Below are 27,560 nucleotides of genomic sequence, written 5' to 3' on the forward strand. Positions count from 1 at the left end.
TCTCCAGTGGCCTTCATTCTACAGCAACCAAACCCGCTGTCACTCTCGGAAATCTCTCACCACTCAGAGATTGGGGGAATTTAACAATAATCTAGACATGGTTCAACAGTATGTCACAAGACTGCCAAAGGAAAACTGGAAGTGATGCTACTATGCCACTATATCCTTGTCAAATACTTCTCTCCATCCTGGGAGCTTAAATTCATGAATAAATTTAGGAAACTTTGTGATACTTTCAGAGTTAGTTAACACACACAAATGGTTTCATATTGAGGATTATTTTTTTCTGTGTAGAGTTTCAAGTATGCATAACTATGTATAATCTGACCTCTAGTGACAGAAGTGTAGTACTTGCCAGGACAACAGGCTCGATAGTCATTTACAGTGACACCTTGGTTGTTGAACGGCTTAGCTCCCGAACAAATCGGCTCCTGAACGCAGCAAACCCGGAAGTGACTGTTCCGATTTCCTAATATTTTTGGGAAGGCGAACATCTGACGCAGCTTCTGTAGCTTCCGATTGAGTGCAGGAAGCTCCTGCAGCCAATTGGAAGCTGCACCTTGGTTTTTGAACAGTTCTGGAAGTCAAACGGACTCCCTGAACGGATTAAGTTTGACAACCAAGGTACCACTGTATATTGATATGTGCATCCCAATCTCAGACCAGTGAGAGACTCCAGGGGTTCCTGCGTTTACCCCATGTTTGGTTTCCTTGGAATGAAGTTCAGTGGAGACTGTGCTACCTTTAGGATATATGTCTTTCTTTATACATATGTATGACCTGAGCATAGGATGAAGGGGTTCATAGCAATTACATTCCAGCTGATCTTGCTTCCCCTTTAAGTTTCCAGGGAAGTCCCAAACTCAGCTTTGGGTACAGCACAGAGCAGACACACCTCTCTGTCTCCAGCTTCCAGCAGCAGCCCAACCTCACACATAACGCAGGCTAATATTCTTCTACCTTTCAAGTTGAGGTAGCTTCCTAATAGGTGAGCAGGGGTTACTCCCATTTGACTCTATGGCAACAGGGCAGCCTCTTTCTAATGTTAATAGAAATACTTAACTGGCTGGCTAAGGTTATTCTATTGCTTTAATAAAGGAAACTGGTTTGGCTGATGTCCTCTTATAGAGCTTACCATCCCCTCTACAGGATCATATATTTGGAAGGAACCATTGAGTGTCATCCAGATTGACCCCCCCAAACCTATAAAACAATTGTGTCACATTTAAGAGCTACAAGTAACATAAAGGGTTAAAGGAAGCAGTTGACAAACTCAAAAACATTGCATGCATCACAGATCCTTTGTCTCTGCAAGCAAAGAGGTTCCTGTTTAGGATTGTGTTACAAAATTATAATTAAAATTATGCTGGATCCTGTTTATATATGACATTTTTTCTATAAATACATAGATTTCATCCTGTAATACATGAGATAAAATTCCACTTTCAGACATTGGTCTAGATTTTAGGAGGTTGCAGGAAAGCATCAGAAACATATAATACATCACCAATTGACAACTAAACCTGTTCATGATCTTTTGCCTCATATAAAGCTCACATTAACTTTAGCTCTCATTAGCTTTTCAGAGAACAAAATGAAAACACTTGCATGATAAATAGGGGGAACCTCCTTAGAAAAACTTTTTGCCATCTGTAATGTCAAACAGACCTGCTTAACATTACCATTCATCTTATCTGACATGAAATACTATAATTGAGGGAAAAGTGATCTGTATATAATTATGTGTCTCCAATAATTGAATTTCTACTTTTTATCCCCAGATGTCTCAAAAGGTCTTGTAATGTAAGTTTCGTCTGGTCAAATGTTCAATGCCAGATGGTTGTGAATATCCCTCTCATTCTCCTTGGGCAATTATTTAAAAATCATGATCTATCTTGATCTTCATTTGTCATGAAACAAGACAAACAGACGTGTAAAACACTAATGGGGCCAGTGAGGTAAGAGGAAAGAGGAAGCCCTAAAGCGTACTCTCTTAAGAAAGAAACCATTAATTCTTTTAGAGATAAAGAAAACATCTAGTTTATGTTGAAGAGATGCCTGCTTGCCTGCATTGATAACATTTCATTTAAGGTTTAGGGTTGTCATCTGTTTGTTTACAAGGCAAAGCAATGATAATTCTGCTATATATTATGTCAATGGGGTAAAGAAAGTAGAAAACCAAGGGACTTGTTGGGATTGCTGTATAATCACAGGGATATTGTCACATATTAATTATTTTAAATGGACTTTTGGAGTTCAAAAACAGGTCCATGGTCTTTATAGCCCCACTTTACAGACTGATTTCCACTTTTAGAATTGATAGTATAACTATAGGTAACTTATACTATATACACACATATATAGGTTACTGAGATTGATATTTAAAACTCCAAAATCCAGGGCTCCCCCCGCTCCCCAACATAGACACACTCTCACACGGAGTATTGTGTTTAATTTTTAAGCTTAGAACAAAAGTGTGTAACAATTTTGATGTCTTCTATAGCAACAATATTTTCAAAGTCTATTATATTCATTCCAACTCACCCTTTTAATCTGAAAAATCAATGGCTCTGTTGTAATGGTGGTATCTGACAGCAAGAGAATGGGAGCAGGTCCTGGTGTGTGGCAATTAAGCCCTTGAAGATCATTTCATATGCTGCTACACCTAACTTATTATCAAACTATACAATTTTTGTAATCAAACTAGAAAATGGCTTGTGTTCGAGTAACATAAGGATTAACAGTACCGTATTACTAATTCCGAGTAAATGACCTTATGAACACTTGCCACTAGATGGTGCTTGACTACTATGGTTGTCACATTTTCTACACAAAAATATGAGTACAAATGCAAATGTATAATTTAGCATCCTCAGGTATTTCTAGAGGTTGTAAGGAAAGGCTGCACAACAATATAGGTTGTTTAATACTGTATACAGTGCTACCTCGGGTTACAAACACTTCAGGTTACAGACGCTTCAGATTACAGACTCCGCTAACCCAGAAATAGTACCTCAGGTTAAGAACTTTGCTTCAGGATGAGAACAGAAAGCGTGTGCCAGCGGCGCGGCGGCAGCAGGAGGTCCCATTAGCTAAAGTGGTACTTCAGATTAAGAACAGTTTCAGGTTAAGAATGGACCTCCGGAACGAACTAAGTTCTTAACCCGAGGTACATTCTATGAAGTTATATATTAAAAATGCAATACCTTTATAAATTAGGATCCATGTGTGTTTATGACATATTAGGTAAAAAGGTAAAGGACCCCTGGGCGGTTAAGTCCAGTCAAAGGTGACTATGGGGTTACAGCGCTCATCTCGCTTCAGGCCAAGGGAGCCGGCATTTGTCCACAGACAGCTTTCCAGGTCATGTGGCCAGCATGACTAAACCACTTCTGGCGCAACAGGACACCGTGATGGAAACCAGAACACATGGAAACGCTGTTTACCTTCCCGCCACAGTGGTACCTATTTATCTACTTGCACTGGTGTGCTTTCGAACTGCTAGGTTGGCAGGAGCTGGGACAGAGCAACGGGAGCTCACCCTGTCGTGGGGATTTGAACTGTCGACCTTCTGATCGGCAAGCCCAAGAGGCTCAATGGTTTAGACTACAGCACCACCCGCGTCCAAATGATACCTTGTGATGTATTAGCAATGTATGTGCACAGAAATGTCTCTATCTTCCCTCAAAGCCTAGACTGTAATGCTGTAGCTGGATCACCTGGCTGCTGCAAGACAGTAAGAAGTGGGAGGAGGAGGACAGACATGGCACACTGCTGTAAAGAGGGCAGATTACTACATCATATGCAAGGATGTACTACAGATTACTACATCATATGCAAGGATTCCACTTTTGGAATCTTAGTGGAAATGGCTGGATCCTGGGGGCTACAGTGCTGTAAGGTAGATGGTACCATTGTCATTTACAGCAAGGGAAGATATTTTCATGGCCAAATTTGCAGCAAGGTTCAAGGGTCCTGCCTTGCATATATTCAACATTATTTTTTTTGTTTTAAAAAACCCATCAGCCCATACATAGTAATGGAATTTGTTGTATTTAGTTGGCATACTGTGTAATAAATATAGCAAAGCAATCCACCAAAGGCAATAACCTGTGCTGTTGTTTCTATTGAAGGGTAGTAGAAAAATACCTTAAATAAATTAAACATAAATTCAAGCAAAGGGCCTTGGGCATGCACATTTAGGATTGCATCTGATGTTAGTCATACTTAAGGTTGACCCACTTAAATTACTAGTCACCTATATTAATTTCAATGGGTCTACCACTCTATGAACAACTTTGAATACAACTCTTACATTTGGCCTATATAATTGTTTATTAATAGTCATCTAGTATATAGAACCAGTGAAGCGGCCACAAAAATGAATGCTCCTGATAATCATATTGGATCTGAAACACTGTGTGTTTCCCTGAACTAGAGATGCCCTGTGAAAAGACTGCACAACCTTAAGTTGAAAGAGCAGCCTAATGAAAGGCTAACAGAAAATAGATATTTTATCAGTACATTCCTTTTAGCTAGCTCTTCAGTGTTCTTAGAGTAAGAAATTAATTTAACCACAATGCTTAAGAAGTACACCAGAGATATAATATATTGAATTTGAATTATTCTTAGCCATTTATTATTATGTAGAAAGTATTCACACAATTTTCAATGTGGATAATTTTTTGTTAATGTGGGAATTTATGGATAAATGCCTTTTTTACAGTGTGATCCTGAAATGAGTTCGTTTCCAAGTATATGCACGTGCGTTTATTTAAATATATAGTATTTTAATTACAGAAAAATGCAGTAAAACTGGTCTTTTATTAATGAAGTTGCCAACATCCACAAAGGTGGAGCAAAATATTCTCACAGCACTGGAGGCCTGGGAAGGGTGGAATCTTAGATCATAAAGTTGCCTCATAAGGGCGGGGTTCTAGTGCTTAGTACATCAGCAAATGAAATTATATAAACGAAGCTAAAAATCTTTTTTAACAGCTCAGCTGTGGATTTAGTTTCAACAATTCTGATCACTTGTAATTCGACTATACAACCAAGTTAATACTGCTATCGTAAGGACATATTTTAAAATTCTCTTCATTTCTTTTTAAATTTTGTTGTCTTCAATGTACTTTTTTTAAAAAATAAAGAAAGCCACAATCAATCCTTTCTATTCAGAGTACAGGTCTATAAAGCACTTTTATTGTTAGCCATTTAAAGACCATCAGCTAAGATGCAAATTAAGTCTAATTAATCACCATGTCCTGAAAATTTAGCCATACTGAGATTCATCACCACTTCCCAACTTAACATTTTCTCTCTCCAAAATTCCATACTTCCTTCAATGTAAATATTATCAGGGTGACTTAGTACAAACAATAAATATAATACATAAACAAAGCAGCACAATTAAGAAGACCCTATCACCAGTCAACACCCATATTACACCTGGTGCTAGGAGACATTGCAGGAGAGCATCAGATTATGATTGCAGTGCCCAACAGACCTATGTGGAGAAAGGTTTTCCTTCAAGCATCCTGGTTAACAACCCATGCAGGCTTTGAATTGTGCAAGGAAATGAAGCCATGGTCAGTTGATAATCAATTATATTTAAGACAACTATATCAATGTTCCTACCTACTGATCCTGTTCAAAAACCTTGCAGCTGTATTTAAAACTAGCTTAAATATTTGAAGAGTCTTCAAAAGCAGTTCCATGTACAACATATTGCAGCAATATAACCAGGAGGTTATCAAGACATGCATAACTGTTGTTGGGTTATCTCTATGGAGTAAAGGCCACATTGGTGTGTCAGTCTTTACTGAAGGAAGAAATTCAACTATTGACACCATTTGCGCTTCTAAAAATTAAGCAGGACCAAGGAAAACCTCCAGACTGCAAATCTGATCCAGAACATGTTGAACTCCACTTCCCTGGTCAGACCAACCACCTATCAACGTACCTTAATCTTGTTGGGATTGAGTTTCTGTTCATTGGTCCTCCATCCTAACTATTACCATTTACAGGCACCTGTTCAGCACTTCCACTGAACAATGATGCAAAAGCTAATCAGTTAGTTTTGACAACACTTCAGTCCAAATGCCTGGATAACCTTCCCCATCAGCTTCATGCAGTGACTGTCAATCTAATTGCTCTTGTTTTGTTCAAGTGGGGAGGGGGGGTGTTGAAATGGCAGGCACTTCCTTCACCAGTGAAGAGGTTTTTCAGTGAAGGGGCCTTTTTACTGTCTACCTGAAAGTAAAGAGGGATGGACTGTGGTAGCACCCTCCACAGTCAAAGAACTGCAACACAAAAGACCAAAGCTGTCATTTTACAGATTTGAAAATAAGGGACCAGCAGCCTCAAAAATAAGGGATTAGCAGCCAAAATAAGGGATTTTCAGAGCACAGCTATGTTCAACTTCTGAGCCCCTCCGAGCCAAAGGCAGAAAGCCCAGCCAGCAGCCAAACAAAGCCTCAAGCAGTGGTTCTCACAGCGCAGCAACCCGGCAAAGGGGATGCAGCAAGGAAAACCACTGTCACCTCTCTGCTGGGTAGCGCTGAGCAAAGGCGAGTCCCCAGGCAAAGCGGCTGATTTGATCGGCACAAGGCATGCAAGCTCCACCCCCCCAATCATTCTTAGACTCCTTATTGGGTGAGCAACGCAGCCAAGCAACACAGTTGGAGCCTCCCTCCTCCCTGGCCAGCAGGGAGGGAGGGAGAGGAGCTGCTTCCTTTGAAACCCGTGAAATTTAAGGGACATCATCAATAAGGGACAGTGACTGGACACGGCACTGGGAAAAGGGAGTTTCCTGCCAAATAAGGGACGGTTGACAGCTATGCAAAAGACCCTGTCCTGCATTTTCATCAGTCTGGCATCTTACAACCTCAGACAAAGATAACATAGGCAGGTTAACATAGGAGGCGGCAATCTTTCAGATATCCTGGCCCCAAGCCTTTTAGTGATTTATATATATATGAGCAACACTCGTGAGTTGAGCCTAGCCCAGAAACACATTTGAAGCTAGTACAGTTGAATAAGCTCAGTGTTATATTGTCTGTAAATTGCACACCAAACAGCAATCTGGCTGCAGCATTTTGCACAAGTTGCACTTTCCTAGTATGTACACATCAAGGACAACCCTATGTACAACATGCTGCAGCAATCTAAATGAGGAATGACTAGTGTGGGCTATGGATCCTCCCTGGATTCAAAAGTAAAATGTGGTGTCCAAGATAAGGCAGATAGAGGTGATTTTATCCTTCAAATGCTTAGCAGCCCTATTTATTAGCCCCCATCTCCCCTCGTGGACAAAGCTCTAAAACTCCTGAAACATTTGAAAGTGGCCCACTAGGCAACACTGCAAGGCCACAATGGATACACTGTGACCAACACAGTGTTGCTGCCACTGTGTCCCCACTGTGGAAGGATGTGTGGATCCAGAATAGGCCTCCACAGTCACATACGGACTCATTGTTAAAACCATATTTATGGAAGACAATCTTACTCAGCTACGAGTGATTGCCAAAGAAGAAAGAAGTTGCTGCCACTCACCAACACAGAATAAGCTCAATAATGAACTCTTACTTATGTATGACTGTATTTGTATCAAGGTTTCTGACACTTGTGCTTCCAGCATCCCTTCCTTCTTCATAGCTCCAAGCTCATTGGTAATCCAAGCAGCCAATTGAGCTTTGGACAGCAAAAGATGATTTGGAATGCTTCAACAGCCTGAGTCAGCTCTGTAGAATAGATTACAACTATTGATTAAGGAATGTCCAGCTACCAGGAACTAAGAGCTTCTGAACAAGAACATACATATTTAGACTGAGATCAGTGTATCAGTCATGCTCCATCACCAGCGCATGAGAAAAAAGAGTCAGCAAGAACAGAAACGGTTTAGAACCTGAATTATACTGCATATTTACAAAAGGTTTGTACACTCATGGTTAAACATTCAAGCTGAACAATCCTGCAAAGTTTACATAACTTTTAAAAACATGGGAATAGAACAAGCACCACATCCAGTGAGCACCCAAGCATTTCCTTCTTAAAAACAGAGTTGTGTTTTTTGAAAGGATACTTATTGAAATTCCAGAGGGGAGTATTTATCCTCCCCTCCCCCCGCTTCCTTGTGTGCAGTGTATGTAATACAAAATAATTTTTAAAAAAAAAAGTATATTGAAATAGCGCTAATTTTTAAAGGTCTGAATGTCAATTTATCAGTTAATTCACCACTGAAGGTACTTACCGATATGTACCAAATTCTGTAACTCATAAAAGACTTTATTTAAGGGTTTAGCTAAACACTTGAATGCATAAAAGAGCATGTTTAGACATGTTGATAACTTGTGTCTGGAGAGTTGGGAGGCAACAGTTTCCTATTTGGGAAGCTAAACAAACTTTTGATATAGTCCTCTTACATGGCTGTATGACCTCAAGATATATGTAGGTGCAGTTTGTTTGAAAGTGCACTCATGTAAAAATGGTAGCATTGTGTCATCAGAGAAAGATTAAGAGAATTTGTAGCCTAGCTTTCATCCAGATAGCCAACTTTTTCATGCAGGATATATGTTGTGATATGGGAGTAATTTCAAACAACTGGTCCAGCTCACACACATGAATTCTGGGGTGGTCCAATAAGGTGTGATAGCTGTGTCAAATCAGCAGAGGTAGAACTGGGGCTTTAAAACTACTGTTAATTTCCTATTTTAAAAAATTACTCTGCAGCTATACTATTGTAGCCAAAATCTATGCTAATATGTGGCTGTTATTTTTGTTTATTTAAAAAGCTAGTTATACACACCCCATTGCAATCTGTCTGAAGGGAGGTTAAAATGATGAAACAATAAATTGTGGTCAATTATAGCCACATTATATTGACAATTTTGGAAATTATACGGGGGTTAGGAACATGACCAAAGTTAGGAAAATCAATTTCTTTCTATTCAAGTCAGATGGATAATGTGCACAGTCAACCAAATGATACAGCTAGTGTGCACATTGTCCTGTTCTTCTTGACTATTTTGAAATATGGAAACATGATCCAAAAGAAGTAATTCAATTTAGCTGGATAAAGATGGACAGTTCTAACTTAACAAGTCTGTCATTCACTAATTATTTGTATCATGTGCACAGTCTCCACACTATACTTTGCCAGGGGTGTATACACTGCGGAACTCTTTCTCTATAACATTTCATCCATTTCCTTTCTTCTAGGACATGTCACAGAAAAGTAGACTGTACGTATATAATTGAATAAAATTACCGCCAATGATAATTCACAGCATTTACAAACTTTTTCACATTTATTCACACAAGAGCTCAATGCAGTAGACTATATGTCATGTTAAAGAGTATGGAGAGAGATCCATATCTGCCTTGGACATCCAGTCATAAACAAAGTAGGATTTCCCAAATACAAACCCATCAATTTATGCCCTGTATCAGCCTGATCTAGAATATTTGCAGAAGAGGAACATTCTTCTTCTAGACTCCAGCCAGCCAGAATAGGAACCTTACAGCACTGTTCAGGACTCTGGGGAGCGGGTTTCAGAAGGGGAGAGAGAGGAAGAAAGGACATCCATTTCTCGCCAATGTGCTATTCTGGAGTAGGAAATAGCTCCTTTCTTTATTCTCCCTACTGAACCATTATTCTAATCTATAGTGTAGGAAGAGGTTTTTTTAACTCAGGGAAATCATTCCTCCCCCATTCCCCCTCCTGAAATACTTACTTGAACTTGTAAGGGGCTTCAGCAGACCAATTCTTCTTCCTTACTTCCCACTTCAACTGACACTCTTAGTCTTAACAGTTCAAGTCTCAACTGCTCTCATCCATAAACTTAAGTTGATTGGAGTCTATCTGCTTTACTTACTTTGTGAAACTTCCCTGTGGAAAATAATGGAGAAATCCAGAATTTTTGCATGACTGTGATTTGGCAGAGGGATGTCTACCTTACTCCAACAAAAGGTAGCAGCAAACACAGAATTCCATTATTTGGCATTTGGTGTGATACTTGTAATTCTATCTCCAAACAATGGTCTGAGTTACTCAAGAAAGTTTTATATCTCCAGGCTCAACTGTCAGCAGTGTATCATAAATTCAGGAAGTTCACAGTCCTTTTTGGCTTATTTCTATTAATTTACTTGAATACTTGTGTGCCTAGGAGTTCCCTAATGATACAGAAATCACTACCTTGGTTTGGGATAATCCTGTTTTGCATCTGAATTGATAAGGCATTGAGGCTGCTATCCTGTATCTGTTTACCTATGGAAAAGGACCCATTATCTTCGAGGGTGCACACTTCTGAGTAGACAAGTACAGGAATGCATCATCAATCACACAATTTCACTACAGTCAAACCTCAGTTGTCGAACGTAATCCGTTCCAGAAAACCATTCAACTTCCGAAACATTCGACAACCAAAAGCTGAAAGTGGAAACTCAAAACAGAAGCTGCGTAGCATGTTTGGCTTCTGAACATCATTCAAAAACCAGAGCAGTTACTTCCAGGTTTTTGGCGTTGGGGGAAAACGTTTGAAAATGGGGCTGTTCCAGAAGTAAGGTTTGACTGTATTAGGAGAAAGCAGTACTGTTGAAAACAGAAGGCTGGATTATCTTCATATTAAGAGTTCCATCCTTTATCAGTGCTCAAAAAGAACAAAGCCCTGTACAGTATTGTCAAGAGGGCTTGCTTCTAATGTGCTTGTAGGACTGATTGCAGCCTTAATTGGTGGGGCTTCCTCAGGGGTTAGTCTGTAAAAAGAGAAGTAAAAAACAAGGAAAAGCCCATTTCCTACACGCCTGCCCTGTGGAATGCCCTCCCATAAGATGTCAAGGAAATAAACAACTATCTGACTTTTAGAAGACATCTGAAGGCAGCCCTGTTTAGGGAAGCTTTTAATATTCGATGAATTATTGTATTTTAATATTTTGCTGGAAGCCACCCAGTGGCTGGGGAAACCCAGCCAGATAGGCAGGGTATAAATAATAAAATTATTATTATTACTACTACTACTACACCCTACGAGCTCTAAACCTGTAATTCCGCATTTTCTAGAGCAGTGTCGGATTATGGGTGGTGCAAGCGGTTCCCCTACCCAGGGTGCCAAGCCAAGAGGGTGCAAACATTTTTTATAAAAAAAACCACCCCAATATTTATACCGGTACCTACTCCAAGTTGGGGAGGGCGCCCCATTTTGTCCCGTCTGTGTGTGCCATATTACCAAACTCTGCCACTGACTAGAGTTGGGATAGGCTGGCCTTGTGGTAAGAGGGAAGAAACTCGGCACATGCTCTGAGACAACCTTATCGCCAATAATAGGACCAGGTGCCGAGAACGCCTAGGAGTTATTTGTAAGTAAATGTGGGAAGGCACATTCATGACATTTAAAGTCCGGGGACGCTTTCCCAGGCGGTAGGGGGAAGGCTACGGCTGCCATTAACGGCTCCTTAAGCGGCATCAGCAGCTCGCGGTGTGACTCGAGGACTTTGTACGAGTATGAAATCATCGCCCGCCACTATTGTCCAAGCGCCGCCCTGCGCGCCTCCCTCACGGCTCAGCCCCTCACGGCTCGGCCCCGTCTTCGCGCCTCAAGCCCAGCCAGGCCGCTCGCCGGCCCGAAGCTCGGGGCTGTGGAAGGGAAAGCTCCTCTCCCCCCCCCGCCAATACACGGAGAGAACGGAGAGGGAAGGGCGGACATGGCGATGGCCGCCGTCCTCAGGGAGGCCGCGGCCGGATATGCGTGTACGCCTCCCTCCGCTGTGGGCCGCCACCGGCGCAGCTGACTCGGCCCGGCCCAGCCCAGCCTGCCGAGCAGGAGCCGAGAGAGGCGAGGCTGCGCTTCCCCGCCCGGCCATGTAGAGGGGGCCCGCCTCGCTTAGGCCAGCTCAGGAGACAGCCGGCCGCCTCAGCGTGAGGGGAAAGAAGGGGGGGGGGAGCTTCGCCTGACAGAGGGAGGGACGAGAAGGCGGCGGCGGCGGCAGCAGCAGGAGCCGCGCTGCCTTGTGAGGCGAGAGGGTCGCGGGGGTTGGGTGGAGCCGCGGGGCGCCATGGAGGACATTAACTCCAACGTGAACGCCGACGCCGAAGTGCGGAAGCTGCAGGAGCTGGTGAAGAAGCTGGAGAAGCAGAACGAGCAGCTCCGCATTCGCAGCGCCGCCGGGGCTCCGGGAGGCAGCCCCAAACGGCTGCTGGGCAACAACCACGGCGGCGGCGGCGGAGGGTCGGGAGCCTGCACGCCGCCTCTGGCCTCCGCGGCTACCGGCGCCCCGCAGTCGCCTTCGCCGCCGTCGCCCGCCACCGCTGCCAGGAGCAGCCCTCTGCTGCTGGGGCTCGAGAGCCGCTGCCTCGGCCCCAACAAGGCCGGGCCCAGGCGGCCTCCGCCGAGCGAGGAAGGAGCCGGAGGAAGCGGCTCGGAGGTGTCGGGGGGAGCCGGGGAGAACGCCAGCCTCCTGGACGAAGTGGAGCCGCTGAAGCCCGACGAGCTGGAGCGGCTGGCCGGCTGCGGGGAAGACGAGACCGGCTGGTGAGGAGGAGTGGGACGCGGGGCTGGGTTGATTTATTCCGGTTCAAATGCGGTGCCTCCTCCAGCTTGCACGCAGTTGGGCCGCGAAGGCTCCCTGCTTTGCGCTTGGGAGGGTTAGGATCGCACGCTGCTTCTCAGATCGGCGACCCCCAAGATTGAAGGCCTTGCCTTGCGGGGTCTCCCGGAGGAGAGCCATGGTTCCCGGAGCTGGCGCAGCCCAAGGGGCCCGAGAGAAGCGGCTTCCCTGCGGGCTCTTGGCGTGGTTTCTTGCACCTGGGAGGCTCCGCACAAATCTGGGAGTTGCAGACCTTAACCTTCTCTTGGAGGAGAGCCTTGTTTTGGTTCCTTTCTAGGGAAGGGAAGGGAAATCTGCCCAATACTCCCGCGGGGTGGAGAATCCCTTTGTCCTTACTCCTGCAAGCGGCGGCTTCAGGGTACTTTTGTTATAGCAACCCAGAACCACAGCGGCAAAGGACACCCATTCAGATATTTTTTTTGTTGGGCGGTGCACTGGGGATCTTCAGATTTCTAAATGATGAGATCCGGACTTGAGCGTTTAGCGGCCTGCTTCTGTAGTCTCTGAAATATTTCTCTGAAATTCACAAGTCCATAAATTCTCTTATTTCCACACGTTCCAGGAAAAGGGTGGTTAAATCCTTTACTCATGGGCATGCTGGTATTACGTGATCTAGGTAACTAAGGATGTGATTCCAGGATCGTAGTAAGGTTTAGTGCTTTGGGCCCCTAAGCTATCTCACTTTAAAAGTTACAGGCATTTGTGCCCTTCCTGAATTGGCGTTCTCATTCTTCTTGAGCGAAGATTCTCGGCATTTCATTTTAGTGAAAAGAATGCTTGAAGCGAACTCAGAATATGCCTGCAAAGGATATGGAAGATAGACCAAGAAGACTGATCAATATTCTTTAAGACTTTTTGAATCCTTTACACACACACACACCCCTATATATTTTAGTGATTCCCAAAATGGTGGCTTAGAACTGATAGGTATATGAATGAAATCTCACGGGCAGGCTACCAAAGCAAACTACCTGACTACAAAATACTCTATGATTATCAAAGATCTATGTGCACATGAAATCATGCCTTTTCCCTTTAAAGGAGATGTATGGGATATCTTTCTCCTTTCTTGTGAGCAGTGTAAGCTAAGTTTGTACAGGTTGTCCCCCTCATAATGTGTGGATATACATGCATTTTGCAGTTGTGTACCAAGTTATTTTATAAGAACCGATCCTTATGTGTGATGCAGTGCAAGAGGGAGTTGCTTCTTCTTAAACAGAAGTATTTTTTAAAACAAAGCTTCAACTTCTGGGGCATCACTTTTATGAAAGGTTTTTGGAGCTAGGCTGCATTATAAAGGAGAACCTTCAGGATTGTGTAGTATATTACAAAAAGAGTTGGTTTATGTTAGGTTTGTAAATTCCCTTGAAACATATGTAAAACGTGATTCATAAATTGTGTTGTTTTAATTACTTATCAATTTAGTCATAGCTAAGAGTGGCTTAAAATGAAAATCCAACTAAGTTCATTGATTCTTGGGTTCTTTCCAAGCCCCTCCTATTGCAACCTGGTTCATGTAATACTAAGCTTAACCATGGCTTAGCATGAACAAGCAAATGTGTAGATTCCTAGAGACAAGGTCGTGGGCTCTTTGCTCCTCTGCTTGTCCTGTCACTGCTGCAAGCAAGGTTGTGGTTTGACTTATTATTTAAGTCCAAACCCAGACTTGTTTATCTTGATCCAGTAAAACTATGACATGCTGTGAAAGTTTGTTCTTTGGTTTTCCACTAGTAGTTTATCTGATTGAGACAAACCATGAGCCTAAGTTCAGACATAATACTGCTAAACCATGGCTTAGGTCGCAGCAGCAGCAGCAGCAGCAAGATCTGTGAAGAAGTGAAGTGACCATGATCTTCTCTCTCAGAACATACATGTTTGTGCTAAGTTATGGTTTGAATTAGCATGGTATGTGAATTGTTCTTGTATGCCTTTATCCAGCCAGGAGACAGTGTAAATCTCCTTCTCCCCTTCCCTCAGCCACTGAAGGACAATGAGATTGCTTGTTTTTGAGGGACACTGAAATAACCAGACCTAATTCTGTTCCTGCTGTGTCTTCCTCTTGACCCACACGGCTGTTTCCCCGCCCCTTTCCCCCTTGGACTACCTTACCTGATCAAGAGGGAGACGAACCAGGTGCTATTTATGTCCATTTTATCATCTTCAATACATTTGAAATTCTTATTCTCATTTTCTTGAAAATTTCTAGATAATGGTGAATATAATGACAAAGTAGGAAGTACAGGCAACGACCATTTTGCACATGTTCAAATAATGTAAAGGTGCATCGCCACAAACCCAGAAGTGGCAGGAAAAGTGGGTGGGATGGGGCGGGCCTCTGCATACTCCACAGTCACATGTGTTGACCCAGAATGCAACCCCAGCACAAATCGGAGATTGCCTATAATTCAGATATCTCTCATCTCAGCAGTTTGGTACTGCTGCTGCCGGTGCTTCCATGATTGCTATGCAGAGTTGTAGGTGTCAATTACTCTGATAAGCATGCCCGACAGTGGTGAGTTTCCGAATGTGGAAACACAAAGATGAGTCCGTAGTCCAGTGGGAGAAAAGGTCCTTGATTCCTGACCTCTCCAGGTAGAGCTGGGAATGTCCCCAGCCTGAAACCTTCATGAACTGCTGCCATTCAGTGTAGAGTACTGGGCTAGGTTGACTGATGGTCTGATTTGGTATAAGGCAACCTTCTTTATTTTTCAACACCAGGAAGTCTTCCTCAGTCATAATAGGCAACAAGTATCCTTGGAAGTATATATTGTACCTGAAATTAGTGCCACCTTTCTTTCTGTGTTGCTTGGACCAAAGCACAGTTTTCGTAAGCAGCATTTATCAGTTTTAATTAATTTAGTCATGTGGACTGCCTGAATGCAAATTGCATTTTTTTTGTATCTTTACCTCATTTCAAACTAATTAAACCACATCACACACGTGTGTGTGTGTGTGTGTGTGTGTGTGTATGAGTAGCTTTTCAGGCATACAACTCTGCTGTCCTCTTAAAATACTGCATTCATTTTAAATGGGTACAACCTTCTAATTAGATTGACATGCTTATAGTTGAGGTATTAGAGCAACTGTGCTGTCTCAGTTAACAGCAAAGATGAATCACTAGACTAATTTAGTGATTGTGAAGCAGTTTGTGGGTGAGCTTGTTCTAACTTTATTTTCTAACAAACTCACTGTGTGTTTTGAATGCTCATTGTGAAATGAGCCACTCCAGTGCAAGGCAGATATTTCTCTGACATTTTGACATCTAAGATTGTCTTGTTCCAATGTGCCTTTGACAAGCTTAACTGAAAAGTGTTGGCTCCTCATTTTATGATGTGGCTCTGTTCCATCATTCCTTGTTTTATTTAGGTTATTTATGTAACTTGTTTTATTCATTAAACTATGCTTGTTAACTGTTTTGGGGTCCCACATTGGAAGAAAAGGTAGCACTGTATATAAATGTAATAAATAAATAAGGCCTGGGAGAGTACAAATGTTTTCACCTGGCATTGAAAAGGTTAACATAGGCCAAAGTTAAGTCTCTCTGGTAAGAGATTTCCAAAAGTGGGATGCTACAACCGGAAAAGCCCTAACACTGATATTTAACCACGAGAGAGTGAGATGGAACTCCTTGGAAAGAGAGGCATTTTAAATATCTGCCTGTCTTCGGGCACTTCTAGACTAGAAACTAGAAGCTGAAGAATAGGAAGTCATATCTCTAAGAGAAACAGACTTCCCTTGTGGAGATTGCTCTTCTCCTAGGAGGGGGATGAGCACAAGCCAAGGAGGAATCATGTTGGTAGAGGAGAATGAAATACACTACTACACAGAGCACTCACATTCTTCCTTCACATCACTGAGCATATTGCACTTAGGTGAGTATGTCTACTTGCTAGTCAGCTTCTGATATTTCATCAGTCATCTCCTATCCATTAGCACTATCATCCTATGGGGAAGAAGAACTGTAAAGGATGTTATTTGCTTGAAGTCAATGTCTTCGTTGTGCTAACTTCTACACTCTTGACCAAAATCTTTTCTCATACAGAACCGCAAATCCTTGTGGTTGCAGCTGGGGGTGCTTTCACATAGCAGTTTTCTATGGACTGTGTACTCATCGAACATGCATGTTTCTTGCAGTGCCACAGAATAGTGTCTTCATCAAAGTGCCATCCCATGCTTTCCAACTTATTTATTTTTTAAATAATTTTTATTAAGTTTCATATTACCAAATTAAACACATCAAACCAATTAGTCCAAATTATAACAATACATATCATAGGTACCCCCCACAAAAATTTATAATTTGGAAAACCATGCTTTCCAATTTAATTCGGATTTATTGTTTCAGGAGGTTTATTTCACTTACTGCCTTTTCTGGGTAAACAGTAAAGTCAGGTTAAATAGGAAAATATGGGATGGCATTTGGTTGAGGTCTGTCATCTGTGACACTGCACAAAACCACATGCATTAGCAGCACCAAGTCCATAACCAATTGCCATGTGGGATTTTAACCTAGGTTGGTCTTAGATAAAACTTCTATTGCATGAATGCAATAGTGACTCAGTCTAACACTGTCATGCAGATTGCTCTCAAAGCATGACCTAAGCCTTGGTATCATCACACTAGTAGAAACACCCAAGTAATTGTATTCAAAAGCAAATACTGTCCTTAACTTCTTTGTTTTGATTTTAGTCATCATAAAAAGCAAAACTGAAATATTGGCCTTGCTGTACCACAATGAGCTCGAGGTGATATAAATGGTTCTCCTCCTCCCCATTTCATCCTCACATTATCCTGTGTTTTCGTTGGTGTTGTCTTTTGGGAACTGTTCTGGAAACTTTCTGCTGAAGGAGCAGTAGAGAAATCCCTTAAATATGCCACATAAACATGGGCCCATCCAGGTTTACCTGCTAGTGACTTAAGTTCTGCATAAGCCAGAAATATTATCCATGTTTCAAAATGGCTGTAACATTCCAGATACTAATACAGCATAATGTTACTAAGGAATGGGTGGAAACTTATAACATAAACAGCAAATGATAGGCACTATTACAGTCAACACTGATCCTTCATTGGCAGTGAGGGATAGTTTGGAAATTTAATTGGTCCATACCATTCGGTGACTTGCAAGTTTTATTTATTTTTACAAGCTGCTATTTAGTTGTATAAGGGACGCGGGTGGCGCTGTGGGTAAAACCTCAGCGCCTAGGACTTGCCGATCGAAAGGTCGGCGGTTCGAATCCCCGTGGCGGGGTGCGCTCCCGTCGTTCGGTCCCAGCGCCTGCCCACCTAGCAGTTCGAAAGCACCTCTGGGTGCAAGTAGATAAATAGGGACCGCTTACCAGCGGGAAGGTAAACGGCGTTCCGTGTGCTGCGCTGGCTCGCCAGATGCAGCTTGTCACGTTGGCCACGTGACCCGGAAGTGTCTGCGGACAGCGCTGGCTCCCGGCCTATAGAGTGAGATGAGCGCACAACCCTAGAGTCTGGCAAGACTGGCCCGTACGGGCAGGGGTACCTTTACCTTTACCTTTATTTAGTTGTATGGCCATGCTGATTCAAAAATACCTTGCAGCAGCACTACTGTCTATCTTTAAAGACATTTTATAAAGTATGCATTTTTCTGTCATTAATGTAGTCCTCCTTCCCCTTTTACCTGACATAAATGCTCTGGAAATGTTGTTTACCTTTTCTTTGACTCCAGGGTGTTTTCATTCATGATGTAACTAGAAGGCATTTGCACCAGCTTGTCAGGTATCACCATCAAACTATGTTATCATCATGCTAAAAAGTATATTGAAAGAAATATTAGCTAGCCAAGAAACTGGATCATTAAAACCCAGTTTAAAGTCTTGAAAGTTAATTTTGGGAGGACCCAGGTACAGATTGTAATATATGTACCTTTAAAAATAAAAAAGCAGATGACATTTTTATCGACTAACTACAGTTTAGTGGAAGTGAGTGACTTCCCATTCTGTTGTTTTGGTCTTTAAACAGCTATAGAAACCCTCAGAGGTTATTTGTATCCGGAAAAAGTTGTGGACAAGGACAGCTTGCTCATCTATTTCCCCACTAACTGCTTTTCCACAGACGTTTGCTACTCCCAAGATGTTTCCCGGTTGTTGGTTTCAGCCCAATGTTTTTTTCACAAACATGGGGCTGGAACCTAGGTAGTAAATTTCAGGATGAAAGTTACTGGCAAGTGAAGGGTTAAGCACTTGTTTGTCTCCCACAGCTTCTTCAAGGACGAAATATTTACACGCCTGTGACGTAACACTTAGACCTGGTTCATAGATCACATTAAACCATGGCTTACCATTACATCTGAACACAGCTCAGTGCTTTAACTATGGTTTGTTAGTGAAAATAAGCCAAAGTTTGTCTGCTTACTGACCTTAACTGTGGTTTGGTGTTGCATGTGCGCATGGGGACCATCTTAAGAGTGGTTCATTTCATTACCCTGCCCAAATTTCTCACCAAGCAACAGAGATGCTTGGTAAGAATGCTGGAAAACAAAGAAGTCCTCCTCTCTTCTTGCTGCTGCCTTTCCTAAATCTGATGTAGTGAGGTGACAGCGAAAATAGATGTTTTTGGGTGGGGCATATTATTGCATGCCACCCAAATCTCTGAGCAGTGCAATATTTCAAGGTTTCCAGGCACTTACCTAGGGTTCATGTTTCTTTTGGAATGAGGCACAGCGGAGACTGTGGAGTCTTTATGATAAATGGTTTACTTACACATCTATACAATCTGAGCCTATGATGGAGGGGTTAACAGTATTAACACCCTTAAAGGATCTAGCTTACCTCATAGTCACAGCCTTAGATTTCAACAAAAATCAGGCATCTCCCAGCTGCCCAGCCTGCAGCCTCCCAGCTTCTAGTTCACATAACAACATTCAACTCTAGCCTTTTTCTTTCTAACTACCAGCCAGTTGAGGGAGGGGCGGGCACGTATTTTGTATCTGGCACAGAACCTTTTCCTTTGTTACCTTAGTGGCCCATACTTGGAGGGCCATTACTTCAGCAGGAAGTTAGCATGGCTGTTCCAGGAATTGAATCCATGCTGAATTAGCATACAGCCTACCCCCCTCCCCAAATTCATAACGTTATTAACATTTGCATTTATTCATTTATGCTGCAAAGGGTGTAATTAGATTAAACAAAGCCTCATTCTATGGTTTATCTTTCTGTGCCAGTATTTGGAGCCCTCAGTATATTGAGGAAGTCTATTTAATGTTGTAATTTAGCTCCTAATATGATCCTGTCACTTTTATAATTGGTATTAATCACCAATATATTCTTCGAAGTTAGCTCAGATATGTGTGTGTCTGACTCTCTACCTAACTTGTTAAATGTTTGAGGGTTCATTGCTGGGAAGTTCCGGCTTTTACTTAATGAGATTTTATGTGGCTTTTTCTGTTTAAGCTGCTTTCATATAAATGTTCCAGATTAAAAGTTTGAAGCTGTAAGAGGCCCAAATATAGTTTCTGTGCTCCATTTTTAGCATGTTATGAATACTTGAGGCATGCAGTGCTTAGTGTTGTAGCTATTGCTTGGTTTATTGGGGTTTTTTTTGACTAGTTAAAAATCATATATTTCACAGATGTAAATATTTGGGTTTACAGCATGTTGGGCTGTTTCTAGACTTGCACATGTGGAAGTCCTATCTGTGCAGTATAGCTTTTCTCACCACCTTCTCCCTCTTCCACCCCCTAACTCCCTCTCCTGAGCAGGGGGGTAGGGACATTTGGGACTTGCATGTGATGTGGCATAAGGGGAGCTCCATTAACACATTCCTCCTCAACTCATTTTAGCCATTTCCTCCCTTCCTGCTGTACCATCTCAAACCACCTCCCATGCCATTCCTGATAATTTCCTAACCCTCAGGAGAGACTTGGGGGTGTGCTAGAGGCAGCAGCAAGAAGCAGGAGGCAGGGAAGCCCTGTGATGTGAACAGATTCCTGCTTCTGTTTGGAATCCACATTTTCTTCATTCAAATTTGACCTCATTCATACACACACACACACACACACACACACACACACACTTTAAGCTGCAGATCAAATCTGCCTTTTCTCATCCATACCAGTGGGTGTTCCCTTCTGCCTTTATCCCTGCATTCCAAATTGTTGATTCAAATATGTAAATATGACACAAAACGGCTGTGTGTTCATGAATTAGAGCAGTTTGCACACCTTTTTTTTTAAAAAAAAATATATGTGCCCACCTAGGAATTGCACAGTAGCTCACACGTGGGAATTTCCAGTTCCATACAAATTTGGTATGTCGTCAGTTTACCTTATGTTCAGTTCTAAAATGGCAAGTATTTCCCTTTCCAAAAGAGTAAGATGGTTGTCGAAGAAATCCATGCAGTGAAATCAAGGGGAGAGGGAATGAAGCAGGGAGATCTGGAGAAATAATGGTTTTTCTGTATTGCACAGATCTGATTGTTGTTGATTTTAAAAAACCAAAATCACAACAAAGGTGGGGCTTCCAGGAAATAGCCCCCCCCCCCGTGGGACAGAACTGACATTAAGGAGATAAGGTATATAAAAAAAGAAAAGGGAAAGGACCCCTGGACGGTTAAGTGCAGTAAAGGCGACTATCAGGTGCAGTGCACATCTTGCTTTCAGGCCAAGGGAGCTGGTGTTTGTCCACAGACAGCTTTCCGGGTCTTGTGGCCAGCATGACTAAACCGCTACTGGCCCACGGAACATAGTGATGGAAGCCAGAGCGCACGGAAACACCATTTACCTTCCCACCACAGTGGTACCTATTTATCTACTTGCACTGGTGTGCTTTTGAGCTGCTAGGTTGTCAGAAGCAACAGGGGCTCACCCTGTCGCGCGGATTCGAACCACCAACCTTCCAGTCAGCAAGCCCAAGAGGCTCAGTGGTTTAGACCACAGTGCCACCCGCTTTTTTTTAAGGCAGCTAGAGGTGCTGAAATATACAGAAAGTACTCCTTAAATGCAGATTCTTCTGATCGATTTGAATCTTTTTGGAAGCAGAAGCCATAGGCTCTTCCTTATATAGATATATCTATATCTATTGAAAGTCACCTACAATCAGAAATGCATAGGTACTTCATTGGCCAACCATATCTGGACATTGTGTTGCAATGGGAATTTTCCTTATTTTATATTGTCTTTTGAGGCCATGGTTTCAAGAGAGCAGGGATAACCTACCACAATCTGATACACATTTTCTTGCTTACATTCCTATTGTCATTCAGTAGTGTATCTGCTGTTGGTTATTCAACTGTTGACTTGTTTTTAGGAGTACTGAGGACAGCACAGTACTTGACCTGTGTTCCCTTCTTAAAGGAAGAAAAATCATGCAAGTTCCAAGATTTTAATTTATGTATTTTCATTTAATATTGTGGTGTTTCTGTCTTCATTAGGTTGTATGCTTCGCCAAAGAAGAAAGTGACTCCATTGCATAAATGTATTAGCCCACTGGTTTGGTGCAGACAGATATTGGATTATCCAACTCCAGATATTGAATGTGCTAAAAAATCATTGATCCATAGGCTTGAACAGACAATGTCAGGTGAGTTTGTGAATAAGCGTTATACTAAGAAAATATACAAAATAATATCAGAACTTGATTTTTTAAAATAGTTATGATCCTGTGAGAGTTAGTTTTAAATTCACTTGACTTCAGGGGGAATATATACTTGAAGTTCTTGTCATAATGTAAAATTTCTAGAAATTTTTCCAGGTTAAAAAAACAAAAACAGGTATAGTTTGTTTAGAAAAAAATTACAAATGGAATCTTTTTTAAAAGTTTTTGTTACAAATGGAGCTGTAGGGTGCTGAAGCATAAGGAACCTAGCATCTCTGTGGTTTTGCCAGTTTATGGTTTTGCATCTCTGTGGTTTTGAGGAGCAGGCAAAAAACAATAAAACCAAAACGACCAACATTATAGTTAAAAATATATTATTTGCTCTGAAAAATCTCTCTTAGCTGTCACTATTGGTTTGTTACTTCATATTTGCCAACATATTTACCATGGAGTTCTAAAAACCGAAGGTTTGCCCAGATTGAAACAAGCTTCTGTACTTTCATATGTCAGTTTATTTCTTTATCTGGTGTTTCCAAACATAGACCAGTTTATTTCACATGCTGCAGAAGATGAATCTGGAGTACGTAAAAAAGCAAGAGGGGTTGGGGGCTGTGTTGTGCAAAGCCCTTGCCACCACGTTGCAGGAGGGAGATGCTTGCCAGAATCCCAGATTGCATTCATTTGCTAAATAGGTGAAGATGTTCTATACTCTGCAGCACATGAAAGTACCTTTCTAATATCAAGCTTCTTGATTTTCCTTATGAAAATGGTTGAAACCTCATTGGCCCAGGACCCTTAATTCTTTTCCCTCCTTTAATGTCACAACTATTCAAACTGAAGTATTTAGCTCGGTACTTGTTACTTGTTATTTATTCCATTTTCCTGTGTTCTTCCTCCACTGAGCTCAGAATGGTTTGTGGTTCTTTTAATACTACATGAGATTAAGACTTACAGCCTTATGACATTTAAAGTAAACAATTAGCACTGGAACACTGTTTTCCGCCCTCTCTTTTATACAGCTCTCAAGAGACACAGCCTTTATAGTAATCCGTTCAGCACTGTCAATTATGCAAACTCCTATACTCCAAATGCTGGCAGTCCCGACAGCAGTAGCTTCAACTCTCCTTCCTCCACACCAGTGAAACCTCCTTTAGTAAAACAGCTCATACTTCCTGGAAACTCAGGTAAGGGTCTCAAAAATAATGATCAGATTGTAAAACAACTGTGTAATTCCTGTTTTGCTTTATTCTTGCAATAGTCCTGTGAAATATATAAGGCTACCTTAGACCACAACAAGTGGTCCCTTCCATATGGCCAGAAAGACAGCTTGGACAACATTTATTTAAATCATATTTTTGTGTTCCATGCCATTGCTATTTCTGAACAACTATGGTCAGTTTCAAAATGTGCCACCTTCAACCCATGAGCTATGAAGATCACTTGTTTAAACTAAACTGTAGTTGGTGATAAACCATGGTCCTGAATTTGGATGCACTAATAAGGCAACTTTAAAGAAAACTGAAAGTACATTGGTACCTCTGGTTACATACTTAATTCGTTCTGGAAGTCCGTTCTTAACCTGAAACTGTTCTTAACCAGAAGCACCACTTTAGCTAATGGGGCCTCCTGCTGCCACCGCGCCGCCGGAGCACGATTTCTGTTCTTATCCTGAAGCAAAGTTCTTAACCCGAGGTACTATTTCTGGGTTAGCGGAGTCTGTAACCTGAAGCGTATGTAACCCGAGGTACCACTGTAAATTTTGTGTAAGCTGCTGTCTGGCCACATGACAGGAGAGGGAAGGAGGGAGTGCTTGAATTCAGTGTTCTCTCTGGCTTGTTCTACTTCATGCAAATTGTGTGCGAGATATGTGAATGTGAATACTATGGTTCTAAGGTGAGCCATGAACTTCCTGCAAACCTGAGCATGTACAGAGACAGTACAAATGTGTTCTAGGTGGGTCACGCTATTTCTTTTATTTGGGCAAAGGGTGGGATATTTGATTCTTACAAATTTATTCTTCTTTAAAACCCTGAAAGCATAATTTTGAATGATCGTTTTTGTGACTGGATGCCCAGATCCAAGTTAGGGGCAAGTACTCTTTGGTGAGAGAACCTTGGCAGAGATTTAAAATCACGAAATATGCAGCATGGTAAAGCTGTGTATCATTCTCTTAAAATATGTCTAAGTTCCTTCCAAAGTTCCCGCTTCTTTAGCACAGAAAAAGACCACACATTTGGTAAGTTTAAAACTGCTTAATTACAATCTCCAGAGGTCAGATTATGTGCTTTTCCATACAGCTTTCAGAAGACACAGGCAGCAAAACTTGGCTTTGTTGCAGTGGTGAAAGTTTCTAAATTATTGGTTCAGGAATACAAGAAAGGTTTGTTAGAGCCATGTGGTCTTGAGTTTGGAGCAACCAGCTCACACCTCTTTAAAAGCTGCGCTTCTCAGGTAGACTGAAGGTGAACAATAGGTTTGATTACCTTCCCCCCAACCTAGTTAAGGCTGGCAGGACAGTTTACTCTGTGGTTATCCCATGTTTTTGTCTTTACTTAATATCAAGGAATGGAGTGTAACTTAATGGAACCTGAATACACTTTCAGAATGGTGAATTGAGTTGAATTGAAGCCTGAATTGATTACATAAATTAATGGCACTGTAAAAACATTTCAGTGTTTCATCCAACTTAATTCTGTTTCTTCAGTGAAGTGAAGTCTTCTTCATCTACACTAAGCAAGGTTAATGCCATTTGACTCATTGTAAATTGATCTGCACCTAAACAAAGGAAAAACGAATTTGTGGGTCAGCTAGCTTAAGTTGCTTTTTCTAGCACAGTCCCCCCCCCCCCAATTAAATTACTGAGACAAGTAATATAGTACAAAACAGTTTTAGATTTTTTTCTATTTTTTCCTTTTCTTATAGGTCATTACAAAAATTCAGCAGATAGAAATCCTCCGTTGAGCCCACAATCCTCTATAGATAGTGAATTAAGTGCTTCAGAAATGGATGAAGATTCAATTGGTTCAAATTACAAACTAAATGACTTAACAGATGTGCAGATTTTAGCACGGATGCAAGAGGAAAGTAAGTATGCTTGTGGGTCATTTCAGTCACCAATCGACTTAGATTTTTGGAGAACTAATTCTTGCTCTTCATTTCATATGAAATGTATATGTATCATAATCCATAAAGTTATTATCTGAGATGTCCTAATGTCTTCCTATTTCAGAGACTGAGCAGAGGAAAGTGAGGAATCTTGGAAACAAATAGGCCAAGAATATATTTTTTGGGGTGTGTGGAAACAACATCATCTAGTGTGAATGGCCACTTAGACCGAGAGCTCCAACCCTGACTGCCACATACATAGGTTTCAATCCCAAAAATCTGGATTCCTGCTTTCTTTGATTTATCACTGTCAGACATGTGATGGGCTTTCCACTGATGCAAGAATGGTTCCTAACTGCATTTTTTAAAGCAAGGAATCTCTGAAGGTGGGGCAGATCCTTTGAAAGAGACATCTATTATGGCAGGAAAGGTGGAATACCCAAAGGGGCAGGTGGAGTTGAATCTGCCAGTGCATAACCGGGAGCCTTAAAGTGCACTCTTGGTTGTGCATTTGTATTGACAGCAAATCTCTTTGCTAATAAGCTGATAGGTGCTGATTTCAAACACACTGAGATTTGCTGTATTCCCTGAGAACTCTGTAGCACACCTGATCCCAGCAGAAAGCAGAGCTTGAAGTCAGCACTTTTCCACAGACTTCAAGTTCTACTTTTTTGCTGAGATCAGCTGGCTTTAGAGTCCACAGCCAGCCAATCACAGCAGAAAAGCAGAGCTTGAAGTCAGCTAATTGTCAGAAACATCTTGGTTTTAATTTTTCTTTCTGGCACAGCTTGTCATGCTACAAAGGAAAGATGGGTCACCCAGTGGTATAGTAACAGTGTTAAAATGGCCTACCAAGGGTGGAAGAATGCAGGATTGGCCCACTGGCCAGATCCAATTTCTTACTCCTCCCTTCAGCAGTCTGAATTATTCTTGACTGATCCACCTGTCTTCCAGCTACTGACATGCATGCCCTGGTCACATCCAAATTGGACTATTGTAACACACATTACATAGGGCTTTTTCTGCAAATAATTTGGAAATATTAGGTCATGCAAAATATGGTGGCCTGATTAATTTCTGAATCTGATTTATCTTATCACATCACCCCAGTTTTGTTTCAGCTGCACTAATTTCCAGTTCATTATTGGACAAAATCCAGTTTCGGTTATCCCTCTCTTTTAAGTCATGTGAGCTAAGAAGGCCTTTTTATTTTACTGAGTTTTTAATTTGGGTTAAACTACTTACTCCTGATTTTATGCAGAATTGTTTTACATTACTCTTTGTGTCAGTAATGAAAACTGATGTTAGTTATTTGAACAGTTTTGTTTTGTTGTTTGAACTGTCCTTGCGGTATTTTTTTTTTGTAAGCAGATTTTGGTTTATTTTATGAAGAAAAGTAGGAAATAAAATTTTAAAATAAATAATTTCCAAGTTAGATGCCCGTCTTCCTTTGAGGAAGAGAAGCTCTTTGTTTATACAGTGGTACCTCGGGTTAAGAATTCGTTCCGGAGGTCCGTTATTAACCTGAAACTATTCTTAACCTGAAGCACCACTTTAGCTAATGGGGCCTCCCGCTGCCGCCGCGCTGCCGGAGAACGATTTCTGTTCTCATCCTGAAGCAAAGTTCTTAACCTGAAGCACTATTTCTGGGTTAGCGGAGTGTGTAACTTGAAGCGGATGTAAACCGAGGTACCACTGTACTAACTTAGAGTGACTTCAGAATCAAATGGGATCAGACAAGCGAATAGAACTTGAGTTCAGACAATGTCCTTACTGTTGTTAGGTCTCCGGCAAGAATATGCAGCTACTGCTTCTCGGCGTAGTTCCGGCTCTTCGTGCAGTTCTATGAGGCGAGGTACATTTAGCGACCAGGAACTTGATGCGCAGAGCTTAGAAGATGAAGAAGACAGCTGCCATCATGCGGTGCACCCGGCTGTTAATCGGTTCTCTCCATCACCACGCAATTCACCGCGGCCTTCACCAAAGCAGTCCCCACGGAATTCTCCTCGCTCTCGATCACCTGCCAGAGGGATGGAGTACAGCAGAGTGTCACCTCAGCCTATGATTACTCGTTTGCAGCAGCCTCGTCTTTCACTTCAAGGCCATCCCACAGATTTACAGACTAGCAATGTCAAAAATGAAGGTAAAGGGCTTGGTCTCAAATTTTGTGTGTTGAGCGCCCTAGGAAGTTGCGCGGTAGGTAGTATTTAAAACCAACTAAATGGTGTGGCGTTTCTGCTGAATCTGCTGAGAGTCATGCAAGAACATGTAGAATAAGCATCTTGACCA

General features: G+C 41.8%; 2 protein-coding genes across 7 annotated transcripts in view; one reads left to right on the top strand and one right to left on the bottom strand.

Moving 5' to 3' along the window:
• The window catches only part of TEC (tec protein tyrosine kinase), a 76,538-nt gene extending 65,063 nt beyond the window's left edge, over nucleotides 1–11,475 (bottom strand). Inside the window, exons 1-2 of one of the 3 annotated variants that reach the window (XM_083459945.1) lie at nucleotides 11,263–11,475; nucleotides 9,735–9,889 (exon numbers count right to left, since the gene is read on the bottom strand). The gene's annotated coding sequence lies outside the window, so the exon portion shown is untranslated. Of the gene's footprint in view, nucleotides 1–9,734; nucleotides 10,846–11,173 lie in introns of those variants that run through there. The other 2 variants (XM_083459943.1, XM_083459944.1) reach the window with 2 other exon arrangements.
• Nucleotides 11,476–11,490: 15 nt separating this feature from the next.
• The window catches only part of SLAIN2 (SLAIN motif family member 2), a 33,040-nt gene continuing 16,970 nt past the window's right edge, over nucleotides 11,491–27,560 (top strand). For 3 of the 4 annotated variants that reach the window (XM_083459967.1, XM_083459969.1, XM_083459970.1), the window contains exons 1-5: nucleotides 11,530–12,527; nucleotides 22,003–22,151; nucleotides 23,186–23,350; nucleotides 25,089–25,250; nucleotides 27,055–27,414. In XM_083459967.1, coding sequence (XP_083316093.1) covers nucleotides 12,052–12,527; nucleotides 22,003–22,151; nucleotides 23,186–23,350; nucleotides 25,089–25,250; nucleotides 27,055–27,414 — 1,312 coding nt within the window. In that variant the 5' untranslated portion in view covers nucleotides 11,530–12,051. Of the gene's footprint in view, nucleotides 12,528–22,002; nucleotides 22,152–23,185; nucleotides 23,351–25,088; nucleotides 25,251–27,054; nucleotides 27,415–27,560 lie in introns of all 4 variants that reach the window. The other variant, XM_083459968.1, reaches the window with a different exon arrangement.

The sequence above is a fragment of the Podarcis liolepis genome (assembly GCF_965112155.1).
Source record: "Podarcis liolepis genome assembly, chromosome: 9".
Taxonomy (NCBI): domain Eukaryota; kingdom Metazoa; phylum Chordata; class Lepidosauria; order Squamata; family Lacertidae; genus Podarcis; species Podarcis liolepis.